Here is a 22,411-nt window from a genome sequence, read left to right on the forward strand (position 1 = left end):
CTGGCACAAATCTATGCCATTATTCAAAGTGGATGAAATGCTGCATAACGGGTGTAATGATCAGCTGACCGTGAATTTCCTGCAAGAGATTCACGCTGCAGTTTAAGAGGAATCTGGTTTGACCAACACTGGCATAATGAGGCTGTGCTACATGAGACTTTAGCACCCTGGAGTGATTGTTGCTTGCACTTGAACCCTGAAACTCAGCGTCAGTGTCCCTAAAACAACTTCTAGACTCGTGTTTTTGTCAAGTCATGGATTGTGATGAGACAAGTGGGGTCTTGAGCACTCATTTCAGTCAAGGCTCTGATTAGCGATGCTGCCAAACGCTGTCAGCCTTGGAAAACATTGATTCAGCCACCCACACTTCTGTCCCCATTGATTAGAATACAGAGTCCCTCGCTGCTCATCAATATCCGATTGCTCTGCGCTGTTACAGAATCAATGACTCATCAGTACCTTCTGCTTTGAGCCCTCCTTCACGGTCACCCAGTCCTCTCCGGTGGAGCTCAGGTCCACTTTGTACGAGCGAACGTAGTAGTGCTTCTTGGTCTCCTTTGAGATCGCTCCCTGCGTCCCGACGGCGGTGACGAATCGGAGAAATCCCAAATCCACCTGGAAACACAGCAAGTACAAAGACAGGTCAACGGAAAAATCCAGACAGGACGAGAGAGAGAGAGAGAGAGAGAGAGAGAGAGAGAGAGAGAGAGAGAGAGAGAGAGAGAGAGAGAGAGAGAGAGAGTTCCTTTACTATTTGATTTACACACACATATCTACATCAAGTCAGCTGTAACACCTGAAAACTGCATGATGTATGTGAATGAAGTAGTTACAGATAGCCGTAAGTGGTGCACAAAAGTACTGAATAAACACTTCAAGTAGTTTCCTAAATGTGAAAGTTAGCTAAAAGTAATAAAGAAATGCTAATTGGCTGTTTTAGATTAACAGTTGAAATAGTTATAAGTGATGGGAAAAAGGTGAAAAAGTAAAAGTAATGGATAAACGATCAGCTAACGACACTCTGAAGTGGCGTTAGCAAACATTTTCTGGAAAATGACGCCTGTGGGGGTGCATCGGTTTGTGAAAAGGCTTTCCCCTCTTGTCAAAAAGCACTTCAGAAAGGAAATGAACGTCTGAAAATGCAAAAGTTTGGGATTTTACAGGCTGATACTCGAGCATAAGATTGTTTTTCTGGGCAGATCTTAAAGCGTCAAACAAGAAGCACCATTTCTGCTGAACAGGATTCCTCTTTTGGACTTTCTTCTGGGGCCTTAGAAAAAAAAATCTAATTATATAGAATATAATTTTAAGTTAAAGCACCAATTTATGCGTGAAGAGCTTAAGTGTTAAGCAACTGTCTTGCACCGTGTTTCACTTGAAGCATATGGGAAACAAGAGGCTCAGATCTCATTAATTATACTGCGATCCGTCCATAAGTAGACAGTGAAAAATCAGAGCAGGACGCTGGAGAGATCTCCAGCCCCGTTTGTTAAGACGCCCGCCTCTCTATCACGTAACAAAGACCTTCACAGGAGCATTATGCAGTCCGTATACTCCACCGCCAAACTGCTGACAAGTGCTGTAAGTCATGAGTGCTCTTCTTAATCACGCTCGCTTCAGATATCCACTTAAACCTGGTGAGATGAGGTGCTGACAGCCTAAAATCCTCTTGATCATTTTAGTTTCCATTGTGGCTGCGGTGTGAAACCCTGAAGTGTTTTCTGATCGAAAATTTACAGTAAAGGAGAGAAAAATGTGGAGACGTGAATGTTTTTCAGGAGCCTCGGTGATTCCCTCTGTTCCACTCATCGATTTTGACTTAATGCGGTTACGTGCGATGAGTTTTCTCAACAAAACAGCCTTCTTGTGGAGAGGGATGAAGCGTGACATGCGGTTTAGGTGTTAAATTCGGGCCTGTTGAGTCAGGGGTGCACTGAGAGCTGCTGATCCACTAGGATCTTCTGAAGAGTCTGTTTTCTGGGATACTGAGTGTGTGAGTGTGTGGGAACCAGCTCAGGATCAATTTAACGGTTGTTCACCCGCATCTCTAATGACTATTGTGTGACCTGTGGTGTGTGTGTGTGTGTGTGTGTTGTGTTCGCAGACTGTGAATGACTGAGGACTAAATAATGGCTGCATAGTACACTGTGCACAGGGGGAAACTGCTAGCCTAGCTCTATCAAAACTTACATACTGCTTTTTTTACCCTATGATTCTTGGATTCGTGGCTACCTCCCCAACTTGATGAAACATTACAAGTGGGAAAACCTAACCTTTAACCTTTGATAGAACGAGGCTAACAGTTTCTATCTGCATCCAGTCTTTGTGCTAAGCTAGGCGTAACATGTCCTGCATGTCTGTGCTGACAAACAAACAGTTATCACGCTCTCATCTGACTGTGGAGAGGACAACAAACAAGCAAAATGTCAGAGGTTCGGGTCAAAATGTCAGAAATAAACCCAAACAAACTCCAGCAGACGAGCTGATGACAACAAGGTTGTTGTCATGACTTGTGTTACTAATTGAGCTCATAATATGGCCAAAACAAAAAAGTTAGATACAGAAAAACGATGAGTTCTCAGGCAAAAAACAAACACACAAATCAAGCAGAACTAACTATGTTCAGGTTTCCACGTCACACATGTGGAAAGTCAGTCGCTTCTGGCCTTAGCTGGACTGTACGGCTGCTTAACAGCACGACAGTCTGCACATAAACTGGTACAAAATCAATAGAGCCTGCAGACATAAAGCTCAAAGAGTAGAGGTTATCTGCAGCACAGTTCTGTCAGATTATTGTCTTCAGTACTCCTTTATTACTAACCTTTATTCAAAGTTATGCAGACTGGCGTCACTCAACCTCCAGCTGCCATTTAGCTCTTTTTTTTCCCGACAATCAGCTAGTTTTTAATCCCCAAAAACCCTGCAGAGCATGACAGTTATCTGCTAAAACAAGGCAATTAGCCGCCACAACTTAAAATAGCCAACACGTCTCTGGTGGCTGAGGGGAATTTCCCACTTTGATTGTACGACTAGACCCACTAAACGCATTGTCTTGTGTCTGAATGAGTTGGGAAAACCTGCCTGGTAAAGCCAACAAACTCGCTGACAGCACATTATAAAACGTGCTTTTTTAAAGTGTTTTAAACTTTATTTCTGTTTGAAGCAGAATCTGACGAAAGGAGATCAAAGTGTAACTTGATTTTTTTTTTAAATAAATAAGCACGATCGTCCTTTTTTCACGAGCAGTTTCACTTGTTCAAAGCAGTTCTTAAAATAAGTACCTCCAAGTGAAATTAAGTTATCATATGTTGTGGCTTTACTTCTCATGAAATCATGATCTAAGGGCTAAAAAACAGATAAAACGGCTCGTTCAGATGGCCGAGGCATTTTATCTCACTGCAGCTAAGAAGCGTCCAGAAACACGGCCGTTCAAAGTGCTCGAATAGAAAAAGATAAAAGCAGATTAATAGAAAGATAATTACCATCAAAGAGAGCAGCAGCGGCGATAACAGAAAGCCTTAACAGTGGTCTTTGAAATCAGCCATTCACATGAGAACACTGTCCACAAATACTACAACTATGAACACTTCAAGACAGAAAGCAGCTCCGTTTCTAGTTATCGCATCAAGTTCCTCCGAAGTGCATTAAAGCATGAAGAGGAATCCATTTATTTTTACAACTGTATTAAATGAGCAGACACTCCATTTGACTTGCATTTAATTCCACTTCAGCTAAACAAAATTGCTTGTTTGTTGAGTTTGGAAATGATCAGTTGCATACCAAAATACACAGCGCTTCAGTATGTGGGATGCCTGTAATACATGCTGTGTAATTATACTACCAAAGAGACGCTGCCACTATGATACTGTACATGGGAAGGGACCAGAGGCCATTATTTAACTTCTCCCGCTGTTGCTTTTTCAGGAAAAGGGAAGAGAGCAGAAGCTTCTCGTGGGTCCGTGTGGGCTCTGAGACTGACAGCGAGACCCCTGGGAAACGACGTTTCGTGGGATCGCTCGCCGGCGTTTCCCAGCTGCCTTCTGATCTAAATTCCCACGAGATGAATCCTCTATATGTGTGCAACAAAGGCACTATGTATGGTAGGTTTACAAGCTGCAGGATCTTTTCTGTTGTTCACTGCAGCATCAAGAGTTGAGAAATGAAGTAAAGTGGTTTCCAACCATTTTAGCTTGTTTAGCTTTGACTGAAATGCAGCACTGTCGACTGTCGACTGTCTGACGAAGCGATGAACTTCAGGACATCCCCTTGGTTTAAGGACATTGTAATGTCCATTTTAATCTTTTAATATCTCAATTGGCAAAAATAAAACACTGACACTGACCTGATATTTGTATTTTCCAATTATTTCACACATACTGATGAAGGAGCTGCTAATCTAAATTCTGCTTTAGCTCAGAAAACTTGTGACTTTTTCCGTTCACTGTCACAATTGTGCACATAAAGCTGAACGCATAACGGAGTTTGACCAGCAAACTGGAGTTGGTGAAGTTGCCCGGCTTCAAACAGGACGAGTCTCGCCATCGGTCAGTCGGTACGTTTCCTGCAGCCGCCGGTCAAAGCTCCACACTTCCTCCATCAAATGACTACAGCTAATTGCTCTCCCATCTTCTAATTACTCAACACTTGGCAGCGCCTACGTTCATGCCATGGAAAATAGTCACACTCAGAGCTTTTTAATGACGGGAACAAACTGCAGGAAGGGGACATAATTCAGTCAAGTGTGGCTAAATGAGATTTAACAGAAAACGCCGCTACTTCCTGCCAAAACAGGATACTGCTTTAGCAGTGACAGTAAAAGAAAGAGGCTCAGTCACTCACTTCTCATCTGAGGTTTTAGTGTTTACTTCACAAAGCGCAGTCGATGCATCGATGTGCATCAATGTGCACGTTTACATTTTGTTAAGTCTAATAATTTTTTTTTTTTTTTTTGGTTTGGTTTCCAAATTGATAATGAGAAGTGTGATTAAAATATTTTTTATGATTTCTGCAAGTCTTTTCTGAGTTTGTCGCCATTTTTCTGTTGCTATTTTTCATGGATGTAGCTAGCAGGGTAGATAGCCGCAGTGGCTGTTTATGAAGACGACAGCTGAATTCTTCATCCTACGTTGGTTTTGTTTGGTCAACTGTTTGTCCAACGAGGGGACGCAGCCGTAATCAAGCACAGTAGACCCATTTCAATCAGGGATAATGCATCTGTTTGGTGACTTTTCTACCTTACAAACCTTGAAAAAACCTTCCAAAAGGACACATTTCCAATAAGAAAGTGGGACTTCTTCTTCCGAAACACTTTCTTTTTGCCGACTTGAGGTTTTCATGCCAAAAAATGCAACACACTAATTAGACAACCCTGCTACTAAAACAAAAAAACATGAATGCACAGCTAATTAAAGAGCTAAAACTTGCATAAACATTGGTACGGTCATTTAAAATCATTTGGAAAAATGACTCAGTCGTGTTTTCGTTAGCGGCGTATCTGCTGAGTGACTTTTGGAAGCGCTGGGCTCTTAAAACCTCGTTACAGCATTTAAAAATGACTCCTTGGCATTTCTGAAAAAGAAGGAAGAATTCTGTTTTCACTGTTGAAATATTTCCTTTTAGGTTTCTTTCCAAAGTGAACATCAGACTAATGAGATCTTCTTGGTTTTGAGGCTTTATATTCTTTGGTGAATGACACAGTTCCCACTTCAGCACGTCTCTGCCGCTCCTCTTTCACTGCTCGAGGAATCAGATTTACGATTAGCACAAGGCAAAGACGCTCGACTTCTTTCACCGCAACCGCCAATGCGCTCAAGAAAACTCAGACATGACCTCACGCGCACGTCTCCATGTTAATAAGTCTGATTTGTGTTGAGACTTCTCTCTGTTATTGGCATTTCCGGGATTTGGAAGCTCACTGTGGCATTCCTCCAGGGGTCTGCTCTGGATAGCGAGACCCTTTAACGCTCTCTGGAGGATCTTTTGTCTTTCAGTGCCCCCCCGCCCGCCCCGGCTCGGACAACACACTCCGCTCACACACCGCCCAAATGTGTTCTCCAGATGCGTGTCGCTGCCTTCTTCCTGGTGGCGTCAAAGAGATCCTGAAGACAAACGGCAGGGCGTCTATAAATACCTGAAGTCCAGAGGGGAAGGAAGCCTTTCCTGGGCTTGCATCATGGTGTTCAATAACAAGTCAATTTACTGCAGCTTGTAAGGACGCACCGATCGGCCACTTCTGAGCCACATTCGTACAATTGAAGCCTGAATGCAACGTTGACAGAAGCTAATTTTTGCACTTCTCTTTATTTGTGTGATTCAATTTGCTGATTAATTACTTTAAAAGAAACTTTTTAATGACCTTTTGTCATTGCAAGTGTGGGCTGATCTACAATTTTGACATTAAAAGTTACTTTTAGAGCTTATTTTACTTTGCACACGTTTCTACTTTGCTAATTTATGTGTTTTTCTTTTGCTGTACAGTTAATCATCTCTGCTCAATCCTTGCTTGCATAAAAATGTGGTTTATAGATACGGAGGCTTTGCATTTCACTGCAAATATCAAACATGCTGTTGAAATGAGTCACTTCAGTGCAAAATATGATTACAGATTTCTCATAAAGCTAGATAATGAGCTCAATGTCTGCTCCCATCCAAACTGCCATTGGGTAACATCACGCTGACAACATTATGAATAGTAACCTGAAAATAGTATCAATAAAATATAAATGCCTTTAAATGAATAATAGAGGTGTTTGCGGTGGAGGAGGCAGGCATGCAAGAATTAACTAAGTCATAATTTTCTTCTCAAGTAAGATGAATGGAAAGCCGTAAGGCAAACCATGCTGTGTGGAGTTTGCCACGCACCACACTTAATCAAATAAAATGGAAAATTCTTTTCACAAAAACAACCAGCCATAACTCAAAGGCCTCACAGAGTCGGGGGGCGGGCAGCAGCACCGGTTCTGAGGCTATAAATCACTGTGGCAGGGGGATGGTCTCCTGTTTCTTCAGGAGGGATTGCCTACAAAGCGTTACTTGAACAGCACACACACAGGAATCTGTCCACACACACCAAACTGGACCATCCAGCCTCGGGCGTGGGGAGCGAGCATGTGACCGAGGAGGTCCGAATCTCATGACTGGCGAGCTGAATGGCGAGTGTCGTCACCTCCTGCAGTCAGCGTGTTCGAGCAGAGTGTCACTGAGAGGACACATCCACGCTCAGCAAGCTGTTCCAGGTGTTTCATAAAACATGAGAAATGCTGTCAAGTGCCAGTAAGGGGATTAAAAAACATGGCTACATCCCATCAGGTGGGCAGACCTCAGGCACCAAAGGGGCCCCCAAGGCTCCAGCTTCACCGTGTGTCAGTTAGTTTGTGATCATCTGACTGATTGCAAAAACCATTACAATGAATTTTTAATAAGACAATGCAAACAATGGGACCATTCCCACAAACCAACCCAGGATTGGCTGCCTGCTTCACCTGGTCGGTAATCCTGCTCTGCTGCTATGATTACAGATTATAGATGAAGAGCGTCGGCTACTGCATGAGCTCCAAATCGGTCGTCTTTACTTGACTTTACAGTCCTCCTACAGACGAGCAACAGGGTGAGCGCACTCTGACTGTGCTCGTCTATCGCGTGAAACCAAAATGTGTTGATTGGAAATGCTGGATGGGAGATTTTAGCTTTGGCTGGCAGGAAAGTAGTGAAAGCATCCCTGTGTGAGTACATGCCTAAATCTACACATAGTGATGAAGACGGGTTTGATATGTTCATAAAAACACTAAATCTCCAGTGTTCCCTGTTTAACTTGTAGAAGAAACACTTCCTTTTAGAAAACAGCTTATAGCACAAGGACATCGTTGCTAAATTAGCATAACTTGTGCAAAACGTATACTGCACATTTTAAGCGTATTGGACTTTAAATTCAGGCTCTCCAAGCCCATTAACTTCTACTAAAACACTGCTCTTCATATCATTACATCCCAGAGGGCTCAGCTGTGGCCCAGTAGCTAAAAGAAGTCCCCTGACAGACAATAGAGTGCCACTACTACTAATCCAGCAGCGAAGCCGTCTTCCTGTCTACTTCCTGTTGTAGCCCCCATGGGAAGGAAGTAAGGGTCTGTTCTTACTGCGAGAGGCATTGTGTGTCTTCCTCTATGAGTTCCTGTCCTGGACAATGGGACAGTCCTGGACTCCAGCTGCATCTTACAGGTCTGGCTGAGGGGGCGATCTCACGTAGAACTATTTTCTTCAGACCAAACCATATTAGGAAAAGTAGATGCCTGTTTACGAAGCCCAATTATAAATGACTCATAAGCACCTACAGTGTTAGTGACTAATCATCCTGTCAGGTCTGATGATTTGGCACCAAGAAGAATCCAAACAAATCAGGTTGTACTTCCTGTAACATAGGTCAGACTGTGGTTTGACCAAAGGTTTCCCCTTTAGCTTAACAGAGTAGCATTAAGCTAACGGTTGTCTCAGCTTCTGACTGTGAAATTCATGTAACCCACATCATACTGTGGTACTGAAGCAGCATACATAAAACAATAGTGTCTTTGAGTCTCTTAATAATGTCTCACTAAACATTTGGCAAGAAACTGCTGCTGAACACGCTGCAATGCTGCAGGCCTAAAGATTATGAATGTGGCTGTAACATGATAAAAGACAACACTGTACTGTATGTGCGTTTCAAAATCACTACATATACAGTATAATACCATTTATATAATCTTTAACCTCATAATAGATGATGGAAAGTCTCATTTTTGGGTTTGGTGACAGAAGCGTTGCATCCTGACTGAACAAAAGTAGGAAAAGCTCCAGAGTTTGAAAACACTGAATGAAACATGCTTGGTTTAAATGATTGAAACGCAGCCTGAAACAGACCCAGTTTGTTGTGTGGAGCCAGCAGGTCTGCACCTCTTCCTCTCAAACCTCTACAGCTGCAAAAGATATCGAACACGTTCAAAGAAATTAAACAATGAGCTGCTCTGGGTCCACAGTCAGTGATCGTAGGCTGATACGTCAGATTCCACAATGAAGACGAGAAATGTCAACTGTGCTGCAGAGGCACATTTCAATAAATAATGCATGCTGGCTTATTTCTTTTTCCCCTCTGTGTCCCTATAACGTGCAGAGAAGTGCTACAAATGAGTGAACAATATTCAGACCAGATGTGAGCAAGATCTCAGCGGAACAAGTTCAAACTGAGGAACACCGTTGAGTGAATGAGCATACGTAGGTTTTGAGATCAGACTCTGGAACGAGGACCAGTGTGACATAATTTCACTTTTTCTGAATCGAAACTTGACCTCAAGAATCCTCCCTCGACTTCTAACGTAACCAAGCGTCACTGACCTGGATCCACTCCCTGACCGTGTCATCTGACGGCGTCCAGCCGTTCTCCTGGTAGTTGAGACGCGAGCGTTCAGGGGACCAGTTGGAGTTATACTGGGAGGAGGCGGTGATCTGCTCGGAGGAAATTTCCCCCGACTCCATGCCCAGTGACTCCATACAGAGAAAACCTGGCAAAGACAGAAAAACTCCATTAACAAGAGTTCAAAAACAACACCAGACCTAAAACTTACTGCCTGAGTGAATGAACAGTTTGAACCAACACGTCCTCAAACCTAAACGGCCGAGTCGATCGATTGTCAGTGACCAAAAAAAACCACCATATCGACTGTCGCAACATCTGCGGCTGAAAAACGAAGCGAACGTGAAGTGCTGAAAACTGCAGTTCCTCTAACGGCCACTTTAGGCTGGTTCCAGAAGTGAGTCAGTCCCCATAGACCCCCATATTAAAACTTCACAGCAGAAGTAAACATGTTTACAGCCTGACACAAAAAACTGTTTTGGTCTCTAGAGCTAATTTCCCCATTTTAGACAACTGTAGAGGGAGCAACTCCTTTAATATGACTCAGAAAGTTTATTACTCACATCATTAGCTGGATGAACTGACTTTGAGTATTTTGTTCATTTTGTTAATGGATGAATTTACCACTGAACTCAGGAACTGGGATTCTAAAAAACCCTCTAAAGTCATCAGTCTGTGTTGGAAAAAAGCTCTTTTTGTCTCTGACTCAGGCAGAAAGACAAGTGAGCACTGTGATTGTCACCCAGACGTTGTAAAGTGTCTGTCCCGGCTCCCTGCTGGTCAGTCCGTCACTGCAGTGAAGGAGTCATTTCAAACAGCTCCTGCGGCGGCACTTTTGTGTAGTATCCTTACACACTGATCCCACGCACAAACCCACTGAAAACTGCAAAACTGTCACCGAATTTCACTTAAACTTCTGAAACAACACACTGTTATGTTTCATGGAAGGTCTTGATTGGCTAGTATAATACAATAATAATAATAATACTATGAATATTAAATACTCTCAGACAGTATTTTAAGTTCAGAGTTATTGTTTCAAATCCAATGTGATGGACACAAATCAAAACTATCAAAAACATGTCACAGCCTTGTCCTCACTGTATATTTACATTTCGACATCCATCAAGAATGACTTGATAGCTTGTGAAACTCACTTTTAACAAACGGCTTTTCAAACCACCACCAGTAATTATTCTGGTCATAATCAATTAATTTATCTAAAGTATTGAAAAATGTCCACAGCTTCAACAAATGGCATTGGTAGCTCTTCATATTGCTGCTCATGTTATGGTAGATTCAGCTCTAATTCAGCTGATTTTCAGTTTTTCACTCTAACTAAAGGCGAACACGCTCCTCTGTGGATTGAGAAAATCCTGCAATCCTTTGGACTCACAAACCTGTTTCAAAACAGCATTTGTATAAACTCAAAGTACACGTCTGTGTCTTTGAGACGGCGGTGTCCACTCTGTAACAGCAGGGGACCCTGGGGAAGGAAGAGGGAGGTGGAACAAAAGGAAACGTGTGTTTGTGTGTGTGTGGGAGGCCTGTCTGGAGACGCCAGGTCTGCCAGACTGACACAAACACACTTACATCATTCCGAGTTCCACAAATAAATTAGGGAGAAAGTTTGCTTGCAACATCACCAAACAACTGCAGAGAGCTTGTTTTTTTGTGCTCATCATCAGTATTTGTTAACTTGACAATTTTCAGGCCCATATCTTCCAATTGAGAGCTTTTCCCAGAAGACTTCTCTTGCCAGAAAATGCTCTGAAACTGCAGCTACACAATGGGAAAGTAAAACAGCAGTGGATATCAGCCAGCTGATGCATCAGTTTATCTCCAAATTCTCTCGCCTTTCTGTTTTCCATCTGGCTTCGGCCTCCTATCTGAAACTTCTCTATTGCTCTTTTCTCATTTCTATTCATGAGACAACCTCCCTGTCTCCCTCACAGCAGGCATGAGGGATAAACTTCCCTCCGTCCCTCTACCTCTCCATCCAAAAAGGAAGAAAAGACATAAAACTGACGCCCCCACCGATCGTAAAGGCCCCACTGGAGGCCATGTGATGATAGTGATGACTGGGACAGAGCGAGAGAAAACCCTACATTCACTCCAGGATATCAGAGTTTGATTCCTCCCAGGCTGTTAGCAAAGATCCTGTTTGAATGGAAGTGCTTTCTGAAAAGGTTGTTTATAGCAGTGCTCCCAGCCTTTTTTTTTTTCGTCAGATGGACCCTCCCAACCCCAAGCCCTGTCAAATGAACTCATGAACCTCTTCATCAACAGCAGCCATCGTAGTGAAAATTTGTTCATTTGAATGGATTCAAATGGCTGTTTGTTTTTTTTAAAAACAGTCTTAAAAAGTAATGTTTTCAGAAAATTTGACTCATGCTTAATGTTTAAATTGGACTAATATTTATGCTAATTTGGTCAATTCTGCATTTGTAGGCCTACTAACCAGGATCTACAGCTAATCATTTCAATACTTTTAGCAAACTATTTTGGCTGTTTAGCATTGATTTAGCCATCAACCACTTATCTGTTTCTTCCAGCTAACTATTTAAAATGTAAACATTTAGCAGTAACTAGCCAGTACTTTAGGCTAATGTTAGCTCAGCTGCTGAGCATTAATTAAGCCATCTAACATTGATCCATTACTTTTGGCTAATTACTGCAGTCATTTAGCTATGACTCAACATGTGGATATTAATTTCTAATTGAAAGGTGATTTTAGTGTTTTTCAACTTTTTCCATGTACCTAGTGGCAACTGCTAAAGTAGCTAACCCACGGGGGACAAGTACCCCTGGCTGGGAATCGCTGGTTTCCAGGCATCAGAGAGGTTGTAAAATTTGGAGAAAAGACAATTGGTTTGGTGTGAGGCCTTAATTCAATCTGCTGAGCTTAGACGGGGGTCTGTAGGCGAAGTAATTGTGTGTGCATGTGTGAGAGTGTGTTATTTAAGCTAATATAATTAGAGCTTTGTCTAACACCAAAGCTGCTCTCAGCCGTCCCAGCTACGAAGGACAGATTATCTCTCACACACACACATACGGTACACACATACTTGATACGTGTAGACTACAAGCGTATATTATCAGCGTGTCATGAACATTCACCATCAACATCAGATAGCAGACATACATACAACCCAACAACACTCACATGTTCAGCCCAAGGCAAAACAAACAAGGAAATTATGTTGACCCCTCTGGTGAAATGTCTGCATACTGTACATGAGGGAGTCTGAGACATTACCCTGAATAATGCAAGAGTGGTGACTGAATGACGTGCTATTGAATATAATACACAAATAACCATAAAAATTTAACATTAAAGGTAAAAAGAGAAAAGCTTCAAGCTCCTCCTGACCTGGAACAACTAACATACCTTGTGAGTGTTTTTACTTGACTTATACTTGAATCCCATCAGGATCATTTGATATTATCAAAAGCTCCTGATTATGAGTTTTTAGGTACCGGATATTGTTCAAGCCTATTTAGCGTAGTGTTTGACAGTAATCAAAGCCACAGCGTATGTTTAATTTAATCACATTTATATTGTGGAAAAGAAATCGTTTGACATGTTCAATGATCACTGTGTGCCGCTGGGACGTGTAAATCCTGCAGATAAAGGATAATCCTGAGCCGCACACAACATCCACACACAGTCAACTGAATTTAACAGATTTTTACGTTCATTTCTCCCAAAGTGCACATGTTAGCCACCGTGGGACCTTATGTAAACTCACCTCTGTACACACACTCACATTCCTAAACAGGGGTGACTGGGGTCGAGGTTACGAGAGTGCAAGAACCACACGGGCCAACATAACTTAAATCTCTACAGATGCTCCAACTGGGTCGTCAACAGCTTTTTTTTAAAGACCACACGGACACGAACAAACACGGCGCGTAAAAAACAACTCAGCCGAGGACGAGAAACTCTTCATCTCATGATAATATCCTCATGTATGAAATCGGCCTAACGCACTGTTCAGCGGGAGAAGATAAGAGCTGAAAGTAGGTCGAACTGATGAAAATATAAGCTGTTTTCATTTGAACCATTTTTAAACTCACAGCTATGAGATAAGATTACATTTACATTGCTGTGTTGTCAAATTCAGATCCTGATTCTGATAAAGATCACGCAGACCTGAATCAAACGGTGGTTGCAAACACTTCCTGCTGTTGGTTTTATCCTGCAGATGATATCAAGCGCAGGATTGATTAACATACTTTTTCTATATTCAGGTTGTATTTCCTTGCATTTGTTGTACCGGCCCATATGGAAAACCCAACACCCCTGCCAAAAAAGTTGGGAAACACTGGTTTTGAGTCCACGTGTTCAAATTTAACCAGAACAAATGGACAAAATTCTGATGACCAATTGGCTTGTTTCAGTCATTTATGTTGCAAAAATGCCACAAATTGCTTTTCTTTTTCCTGTTTTCTATGATGGTTTCTATGAAGCAGTTTGCTGGTCAGCTTTGGAATCTGGGAAATTACGATTTTCATCTTTCATTCTAAAGATGAAAAGAAAAATAACTGTTGATTATTGATGAAACTATTCATAAATTGAACTCCTAGTCACAAGAACCTGTTAACTGATGTCTTTGGTGGGGTATTTTGTCTCTCTCTTCTCCTTAAACCACAAACTCAGAGCACAGCTGATTACATGAAGCAATCATATGATGACAATTACTGCATGGAGCCTCTTTCCGTTCGCCTTCCCTCTGAACAAAGAGGCCAAAGATCACATGCCGATGAGCTCAGACAAGAGATTTAGTGTCTTGCTAAAGGGCAGTTAGCTTGAAGCCGAGCTGATAGACAAACCGCTTACGTATATTCAACACCTTGTGTTTGCTCTGAGGGGTTATCAACAGTGGACGGAGCAGTTTTTAAATCTAAACCTATGAAACACCGAAACATCCGGAAGAAAAACCCTTCCTAATGCCAGATGACATGTCCGCCCTCCACATCACCCTCCCACTCTTCGTTTCTCATCACTGCTCCAGCTGCTCACCCTCATCTTCGTGGCCCGGGGGGAGGCTCCTCTCGCGGATGGTGTAGTTGGCGGAGAATCCCTCTTTGGCGATGGCGTTGTCCGTGGTGATGGTCATGGACAGGATGCCGGTGTAGGAGATCACACGGCCCGGGGATGTCTGGCCACAGTACCGGCCAATGTGGGGACCCACTGAGGGAGGAGGAGGAGGGGGTGGAGAGAGAGGAGGGCATGAGGGGGGAAAAGGAGGCAGGAAATGAGGATAAGAGAGGAGAGAGGCAAAGAGAGGAAGAAGAGGAGAAAAAGGGAAGCACAGAAAAGCAGTGAAGAGACAAGGGGAGTGAGGGATGGAGCAGGGGAGGTGAAGAAAAAGGAGAACGTCAGCTTCATCACTCATCAACTGCACAGTGCTTTTATTATTCACTCTGTCCTTTTCTGCCCTCGCTGTCCTGGGAAATGTTTCGTGACTTCGGGCAAAAACACACAAGCCTGAGACTTCTTTTTTTTTTCAGTCTGTTATATTCCATCTACACAGAACTCTAAAAAGTCTAAAAATGTGCACATTTAGATTAAAAACTCCCCGAAACTTAAAGTCGCTTTGTTTAATCTGCTGTGCTGCGAGTCTTCAGCTGAACACTATGAGCAGCTGATCTCCTGGCAGCTCCGATCTCTCACCTCTCGTGAGTGATGCGGCACCTTTGAGACAGGAATAAAGGTGAGATGGCAGGTGGCGGAAATACTGGCTTCCACAACATGTTGCATTAACACTTATTATCCAAAGACTATATATAGACTGTACACACAAAGTCAGATCAGGCACCACATCCATCTCTGTCCACACTCATAACAAACGCAGTGACTTACAGGAATTTAATAAAAGGTATGGAGTGTTTTTTTTTCTTTTGTGAAATGGAAGTTGCCCTGCATGATTCCAGAGAGAAATGCTGTCTTCACCAGAGGAGAACAGAGAGCTTCATCACATGGTGCAACGACAATCACCTGAAGATCAACATCAGCAGAGCCAATCAGCTCGTGGTGAGTACAATGCTTCAAATTTGGACGCTGCTGCAAAGGAGCTGTAAAACGACGCATCGCTAATCTATACGATGAGCACAATTTCAAGGTGGACACCCAATTCAGCATCTGACCAAACGTGGAATATGGTCACAATCTCTCCTTCCGTTCCTGCGTCACAGTGTTGAATAACAGCCAGAGAAGTGCTTTTGCGGAACATTGCGATTACGATGACGTTCACGAGAATCGGACGGAAAGCCAGTAAACGTAATGCGCCACAGCTGTCACCAGCGTAAAGGCATAAAAAACATATTTTCATGCCTTAAAAAGGGACAGAAATGGATAGCAAATATGATTATTCAGATTTAACTTATCAGATGGGAAGAATGTCTCTGTTTCACTTCGAATTCTGTTAATACTGTCAGAAAATCCAGACTCTGGGGACACTGGAGGCTGAAGACGAGCAGACCTTCAAACGCTCGCTCCCAGCTTTTGCCTCTGACATATCATCATTACATTCGAGTCACAGAGCTAAGCCTCCATTTTTCAGAAGGATAAATCTCCGGCAGGCTTTGAAAAACCCCAAAGGTAGTTTACAAAACTGACTGCAGGTATTTCCAGAAGCTGAAAAATCTTTCAGCCCATCTGAATGAACAAATGAGAGAGCGCTTTCTTAATCCTCTCCGAGGAAATTTCCTCAAAACACTAAGCAATTTGGTATTACAGAGAACGTGAAGCATATATTTTAAAGGAAACCTCAATTTAAACCGACATTAATATTCATGTATTATTCATTTCTAGCAGGAAACTGTCTTTTCTATTTGTTGCGTCATATGCTTGCCTGCAGACAAATTTCACAGTCTGGAACGCACAGTGGGCCGCTTGTAACTGATTAACTGGAAGTGCACCAGTTACATGAGCTGCCTCTATTTTCCCTACAAGTACCAAATTATGTCGCTCTTTCCAGAAAATTTCTTGGAAGATATGGATTTGTAAAATAACGAGTTGCCAGAAATAATCAATCTACTGCGTGATAAGATACACTTTAGCTCATTTCCTGTTTACAACCCTAAAAAGCTTATGATGTGCCTGATGTGACGTCTCCTCGCTTCATGTGCGTGATATCAATGCAGACAATTCCAGCCAATAATGACGGTTTAGAATTTTGATTCACATCAAACTCTTTAAGATAAACATCTTGTAAACTGTGCAGTGGACAGATAATCCTTGACGTCTTTGAGAGGCATCTTCAAATGTGAAGACAGAACATGAGAGGCACACGGCGGGGCTGACGTCCTCCACGCAGCACACAGCGACAGGCTGTCTTATGTCTTAACACTGCGAGCGCTGACGTCGCTGCCTGCCCACAGTTTGCTGGCCATTTCATCCTGTTCTTATCTGTGAGAAACAAAGCCAGGCTGCCGGTGCCTCCTGTTTCGTAGAGATACTGTATCTGCAGCCTCTCGAGGACTCCAGGAGGGAACGTTCAGTCCAGAGTGAAGTCATACATGTTACACAAATTACACTTTTCCTTCAGCTTGGAGGCAAAATAACCAAAAACAACACAAGTCAATCTTGTTGGAATGCTGATCTTTGCTAATCTGGCGGATTATGTTTATCAGTTACAGTTTAAAGCAGGTAGCCGATAATCTGTGACGGATTACAATTCGAATGATTTCAGCCTTATCGGCGGCGGTGTGAAATGGTTTCCCTGTAAGTCTCTCTGCTGTCGATGCAATCAGCTGTAAAATGGAAAAATCCTTCAGGCAATATGGCTGCATTTACATTTAGGAAATGGTCATATCTGCAATAAACAACAAGCAGGAGGAGTCAACTCCAGCTTTTCAACATTACAAACAATCAGTATGTCAAAGTGGAAGATAAAATAAATAGCTTTCATCTTCACATCCTTCATCTTCACATCCTTCATCGTACCCTCACAACTACTCTGCTCTTTCAAGCCTGAAATAAGTGAACCTCGAGGTAACAGCTTTTTGTGAAAAAGACAGAAGATGATCTGAAGGACTCAAAACTCTTCATGTAGGAAATTTACATGGCATTTATTTTCCATTTTTATGTTTTTTTTTTGTGAACAAATCTGTAAGAAACGTTTTTTAGGAAAACAAATGGCAATAAATTATTAAGATTCTCCTCTGAAGAATAAATCCAAACATAATGAGCCTTAGATGTTTGTTTGTCTGATTGAATCCCATCAGGAAAAAAAAAAACCCCTTTCCTTCTGATGAGCAGATACAGCCCTCAAAGAAAGAACAGTGCATGATGGGAATGTTTGGTGTTCGTGTTAACATCGTGAATGTCTTTGATGGGATGAAAAACTACATCCTGGTCTTCACCCTGCAGCAGAGATGCTTTGTTATCTGCACTGACACACATGTTCCCTGAGCAAACACAGGAATACAGGGCTGCACAGCATCCCACACACACACACACACACACACACACACACACACACACACACACACACACACACACACACACACACACACACACACACACACACACACACCTGAATGCACACAGGCACACACACACAGATCATTTGACAGGAAAAGCCCTGGCATGTTATGTATGCTGGCACGGCTTTAAAGTGTATGTCACTGTCTGTATACCTGTGCCAGTCTTTGTGTCCCTCGCGTTCCCATGCCAGTCTCCTCCCTGGCAATAACCAGGCAAAGCTTTGGGCACAGCAGCGAGTATTGTGGGCATCCTGGCAGCCTACTCAGGCCCGTCCAAGGTATGTAGCTCTCACCATTATCTGCACGCTGTACGGCTAATTAGACAACAATGGAAGCTGAGAATCGCTGTCCAAACGAGGGGACGGAGTGTGAACAGAGGGGACAGCAGGACGCGTCGCCGTCATTCATGTGCGGAGAGTGAGTTTCCAAACGTGACTGGTGAGGGAACAATGAACAAGCTGTGCAGGAGGCTCTTTCAGTGCATCCAGCCTCCGTGTGTGCACAGGAGGATGAGTTTGAAGCAAACGACTGACATTAACACAGCTGAGAAATTAACGGTTATTATAGTGTCCGAGTTTGACATGAAATGTGTTCATCCTCCTCTTTGGCGAGCTTTAACGGTGGCAGTGGGCGGACTTTAACCTTTGGGCTAGCTGTTTCCCCTTGTTTAAGTGAAGCTAGGCTAACTGGTCGCTGGCTGTAGCTTCTTATTCACCGTGCAGAGACAGCTGTATTGATCTTCTCATCTACCTCTTAGCATGAAAACCAGTATGATTCCCCAAATGTGCAATCACTGAGATACAATATGCTTTTTTTGCTGAGAGCATGGGGTGAAAACTGTTGAAAAATAATTAATCTTTTGGGAGGCAGCATGAGTAAACTGCTACAAAAAAAAAACAAAAAACAATGAGCAGCATTTGGTATATTTTAGCTGAAGCTTCAAGTTTGAGAACTTTTTAAGTGACTTTTAAGGGCTTACAGAATATCTGCATGTCTGATTTCTGCCTTTATTTTAAAAATCATCATTCCTTCATGTTCGGAGATGCGCAGAAGTGACTAAAAAATCCCCGCTATCCCCTTTAAATTGACTTCCAGAGTCAGTAAAGAACTCAGTAAACCAGGGCTAAGGTGGACAGAGTGGATCCCTTTCATAGTCAGCCAATCAGGACAGAGGGATACAGTATCATCCTCCTGTGTCAAACTCCTGAAACAGCCTGTAAATCCTCTGATAAAAGAGAAAAACATGACTATAAAAACAAGAATTCTGTAGTTGCCGGACTCTTAATGGACGTGATGAAATGCCTCTGGAAGTGAAAAACGTGCGCTGTTGAAGGATTCATCCTGCTGTTGCTGATAAATGCACAAAAAGTTGTCTCCCAAAACACAAAACAAGTGAAAACACACATCCCTCCACGCTCTTCCTCCTCCAGCCCACGTCTACCTCTTGTCTTCGTCAATCTATTTTTCGCCTCTGCTTTCTCCTTCGCTGCCGTCGCTCAATCCGAGCCGCTGCCACCTGCGGGGAAGCCATCCATCCTTTGTTCTCCTGCCTCCTCCTCCTCCCCTTCACCTCCACATGTCTCTGTCTGTATCTCTGTCTGGTTTCTGTCAACATCTGCAGGGGGAAGCTGTCCCCAGCGCTTCTCATCCTCCTCTCCTCTCTGCTGCTTCACGGCTCTGTGAATCTCTCCGTTCTCCCTGTTCTTACGCTCCACCTGAGGAGAAGCAGTCCTCTCGTTTCTCCTGCTCTGTATTGGTTGTGAATTCGATATTACTTCTTATTTTGGATTTTTTTTTTTTTTTCTTCTGCCAGGGCTTAAAGCTGAAAAAGGATGTGGGAGTTCATACAATGCTTTAGAAATTAAAATTTAGCATTTTCCCTTTTGCACTTTCTTTATAGCAATGTTTACCTGCGTGTCTTAGTCGGGGTCTCGAGCTGAAAAAGGCCTTGAAAGTTCATAAAATGCTTAGAAAGTTAAAGCTCAGCAGCCAAAAAATAAGCTTTTTTGTTTTTTTCTTCAGTGCAGGTAGTTGAGGAAATGCATTCCACACTCATGGTCTTTCCTGTGGATGTTGAAGTAAGTTAACCTGTAAAAATATGAGTAATTTCCGGTTGTAGCATCATGTTTTTGCACTTGTTTTGATTCCAGCTTTGTTCTCGTCTTCCTTTAAGACTTGACCACAAACATTTCCTTCACAGTCAGTTTGAGCTTAGCTCTTGACACGTTTTTTCTCACTCATGTCAGCCCGAGCCAAACCCTCTGCTCACCTGCAGGGAAGCCGTCCCAGATCTCCAGCCAGTCGTATCGGCAGAGAGCGCCCGGCGGCGGCGTGGTGTCGGGCTCCATGTCGAAGCTGTCGAACTCCACCACGATCTCAGACATCTTGGGGGCGAATATCATGAAGGTGCAGTCCAGGTTGTTGGGGTACTTCTCGGGGAAGCCCGGTGTCTTGATGACGCCTCTGGGAGCCGTAAAGTTCCTGGAACATTCTGGACCTGCGAGGACAGAAGATACTGATGAGCTTTCAAAGGGAGTAACTGACCCCTCTCCGGGGTCAGGGGTCATGACGTGCTAACACATCACCTCCCTCTGAATATCACTTTTAGTATTTTTGCCTCTTTATGTTGACAGTGTTTACTATAAAGTCTGTATCTTTTTTGACCTTTTTTGTCTCTCCTGCTGTAAAAACTAGGACACAGACGTTTTGGAGCAGCTCAGCACACATAAACTCAAATACCCTCCCCTGTTTTGACCTTTCTGGGTGTCTGAGACTTTGGCAGCCTGGAACACTTTTACAGCTGTGACTCCGCTGGAATAAAGATTTGCTTTAACGGAGTCTTTATGGGTCTTAAAACTAGATCTTCCTCCTGAACAATGACTGAATTCAGTAAAAAATTTCCCTTTTTGTGAATAACAGAATCACATGACGGCATCATAAAACAACAACATATCCACATAAAGTGAGCAAATTATTCAAAATGGCTGACCCGAAGACACAGTAACAGACTTTTATTGACAAATCTCATCCAATCAGACGAAGCGGTCGCCTTCCCGTCGGAGCCGCCTGTGTCTGTGTTGTGTCTGGGTCATTCGCAGAGGCTGTTTACAGAGACCGATGGTCGGCAAACAACACACACGGACACACTCACAGACAGACGACCCTATTAGCTCGTTACACACATCCAAAGCACGCACACACGCCACCCTACATCAGCGTTCAGCCGTGACCTCATAATTTTCATTCAGTGTGAAAAGTCAAACGCTGCTTTGTGCCTTCATTGTGTTTCTTTGTCCATCTCAGATTAACACATACATGCTCTGATCTGTGTTTCAGTCACACCTTTAAGAGTCTGATGTTGTTCTTGCTGCTCTCTGATTGATATATTCTTGCTGCACGGGGCTCAAAAACCTCCATAAATATATATATATATATATATATATATATATATATATTTTACTCGCACAAAAGAAATGCTCACACGTGTCGTCTGCTGTTATTTGACACTCTCTGACAATGATGTTCAATTTCTCACACTTCCATTCATGCATTTGCACGTAACGCCTCCTGGTGATAAAATCCTCAGCTGTGTTGTGTTTACATATCTCCCTTTTTTATACTCATCTCGCCATTTTCATGCAGCAGTGCGATGCTGTTGTGTCAGATCATGAAACAGGCATTGTAAAATCCTCCGCTGGATCACTGAAGGGTTTACACAACTTTCTCACCTCCTCATTAAGATAATGTTCGTGCCAGCTTCACTTCATCTCTTGGCTCATTTGCTTTGCTCTGTTTACCTTCAATGCATTTGAGATGCTGCTGTATGTGATGTCTTAGAGCAACAGTTCTGTTTATGTCCACGCACAAATCTGCAACACAGGAGGGCAGTTTGTTGAAGCTTGTTTGTGCCAAGGTCGCCGTGTAGCTTGTGGTGTGCTGTCGATACGGTGTTGGCACTGAGGGACTCATGATGTTGCACGAGCACAGACAGCATTATGCAAAAGAGACCCTCTCAATGCGAGACTGCAGTTTCAGACAGTCTGAGGAGGTGCGATCCTGAAACGAAGCCCTTTCAAACACAAAATGCGCTCAGCAGTATTAACAGGTGATATAAACGCCTCCTGATAAAAGTGCAAACAGAGCGGCGGCGAACACGGCGGCTGTTCCACGACTGATGTTTGTCAGACACAAGCTGTTTTCTCCACAGTCGCATCCACGCTGTGGATGCTGCTCGTGACAAATCTCTGCATCGGCTCACATCGCTCAACCGGCGGCTGGCAGTTCACACCTCTCTGTCATAAAGTGACACAAGGTTACAAGGCGGTGACTGATCTCTGCGGGAGGAAGACGACACGAGGCGCGGACGAGGGTCAAGCATCCCCGGGAGGCACCAGTGGAGTGTGTGTGCTGGGAGCTCTGATGCTGCCAGGCCAGATGTGTCCAGCAGTTATCTGATCACGCCTGTAAACATGAATCCACACACTCAGAAACACACACACACACACACACACACACACACACACACACACACAC

General features: G+C 43.2%; 1 protein-coding gene across 4 annotated transcripts in view; it reads right to left on the reverse strand.

The window, feature by feature from the left end:
- Window positions 1-22,411, reverse strand: part of LOC143328967 (neuropilin-1a-like) — a 71,787-nt gene that overhangs the window by 22,316 nt on the left and 27,060 nt on the right. For all 4 annotated transcript variants that reach the window (XM_076744534.1, XM_076744533.1, XM_076744532.1 and 1 more), the window contains exons 4-7: window positions 20,148-20,375; window positions 14,409-14,579; window positions 9,364-9,530; window positions 460-615 (exon numbers count right to left, since the gene is read on the reverse strand). In XM_076744534.1, the coding sequence (XP_076600649.1) occupies window positions 460-615; window positions 9,364-9,530; window positions 14,409-14,579; window positions 20,148-20,375 (722 nt within the window). The remainder of the gene's footprint in view (window positions 1-459; window positions 616-9,363; window positions 9,531-14,408; window positions 14,580-20,147; window positions 20,376-22,411) is intronic.

Source organism: Chaetodon auriga, chromosome 12, assembly GCF_051107435.1.
Source record: "Chaetodon auriga isolate fChaAug3 chromosome 12, fChaAug3.hap1, whole genome shotgun sequence".
Taxonomy (NCBI): domain Eukaryota; kingdom Metazoa; phylum Chordata; class Actinopteri; order Chaetodontiformes; family Chaetodontidae; genus Chaetodon; species Chaetodon auriga.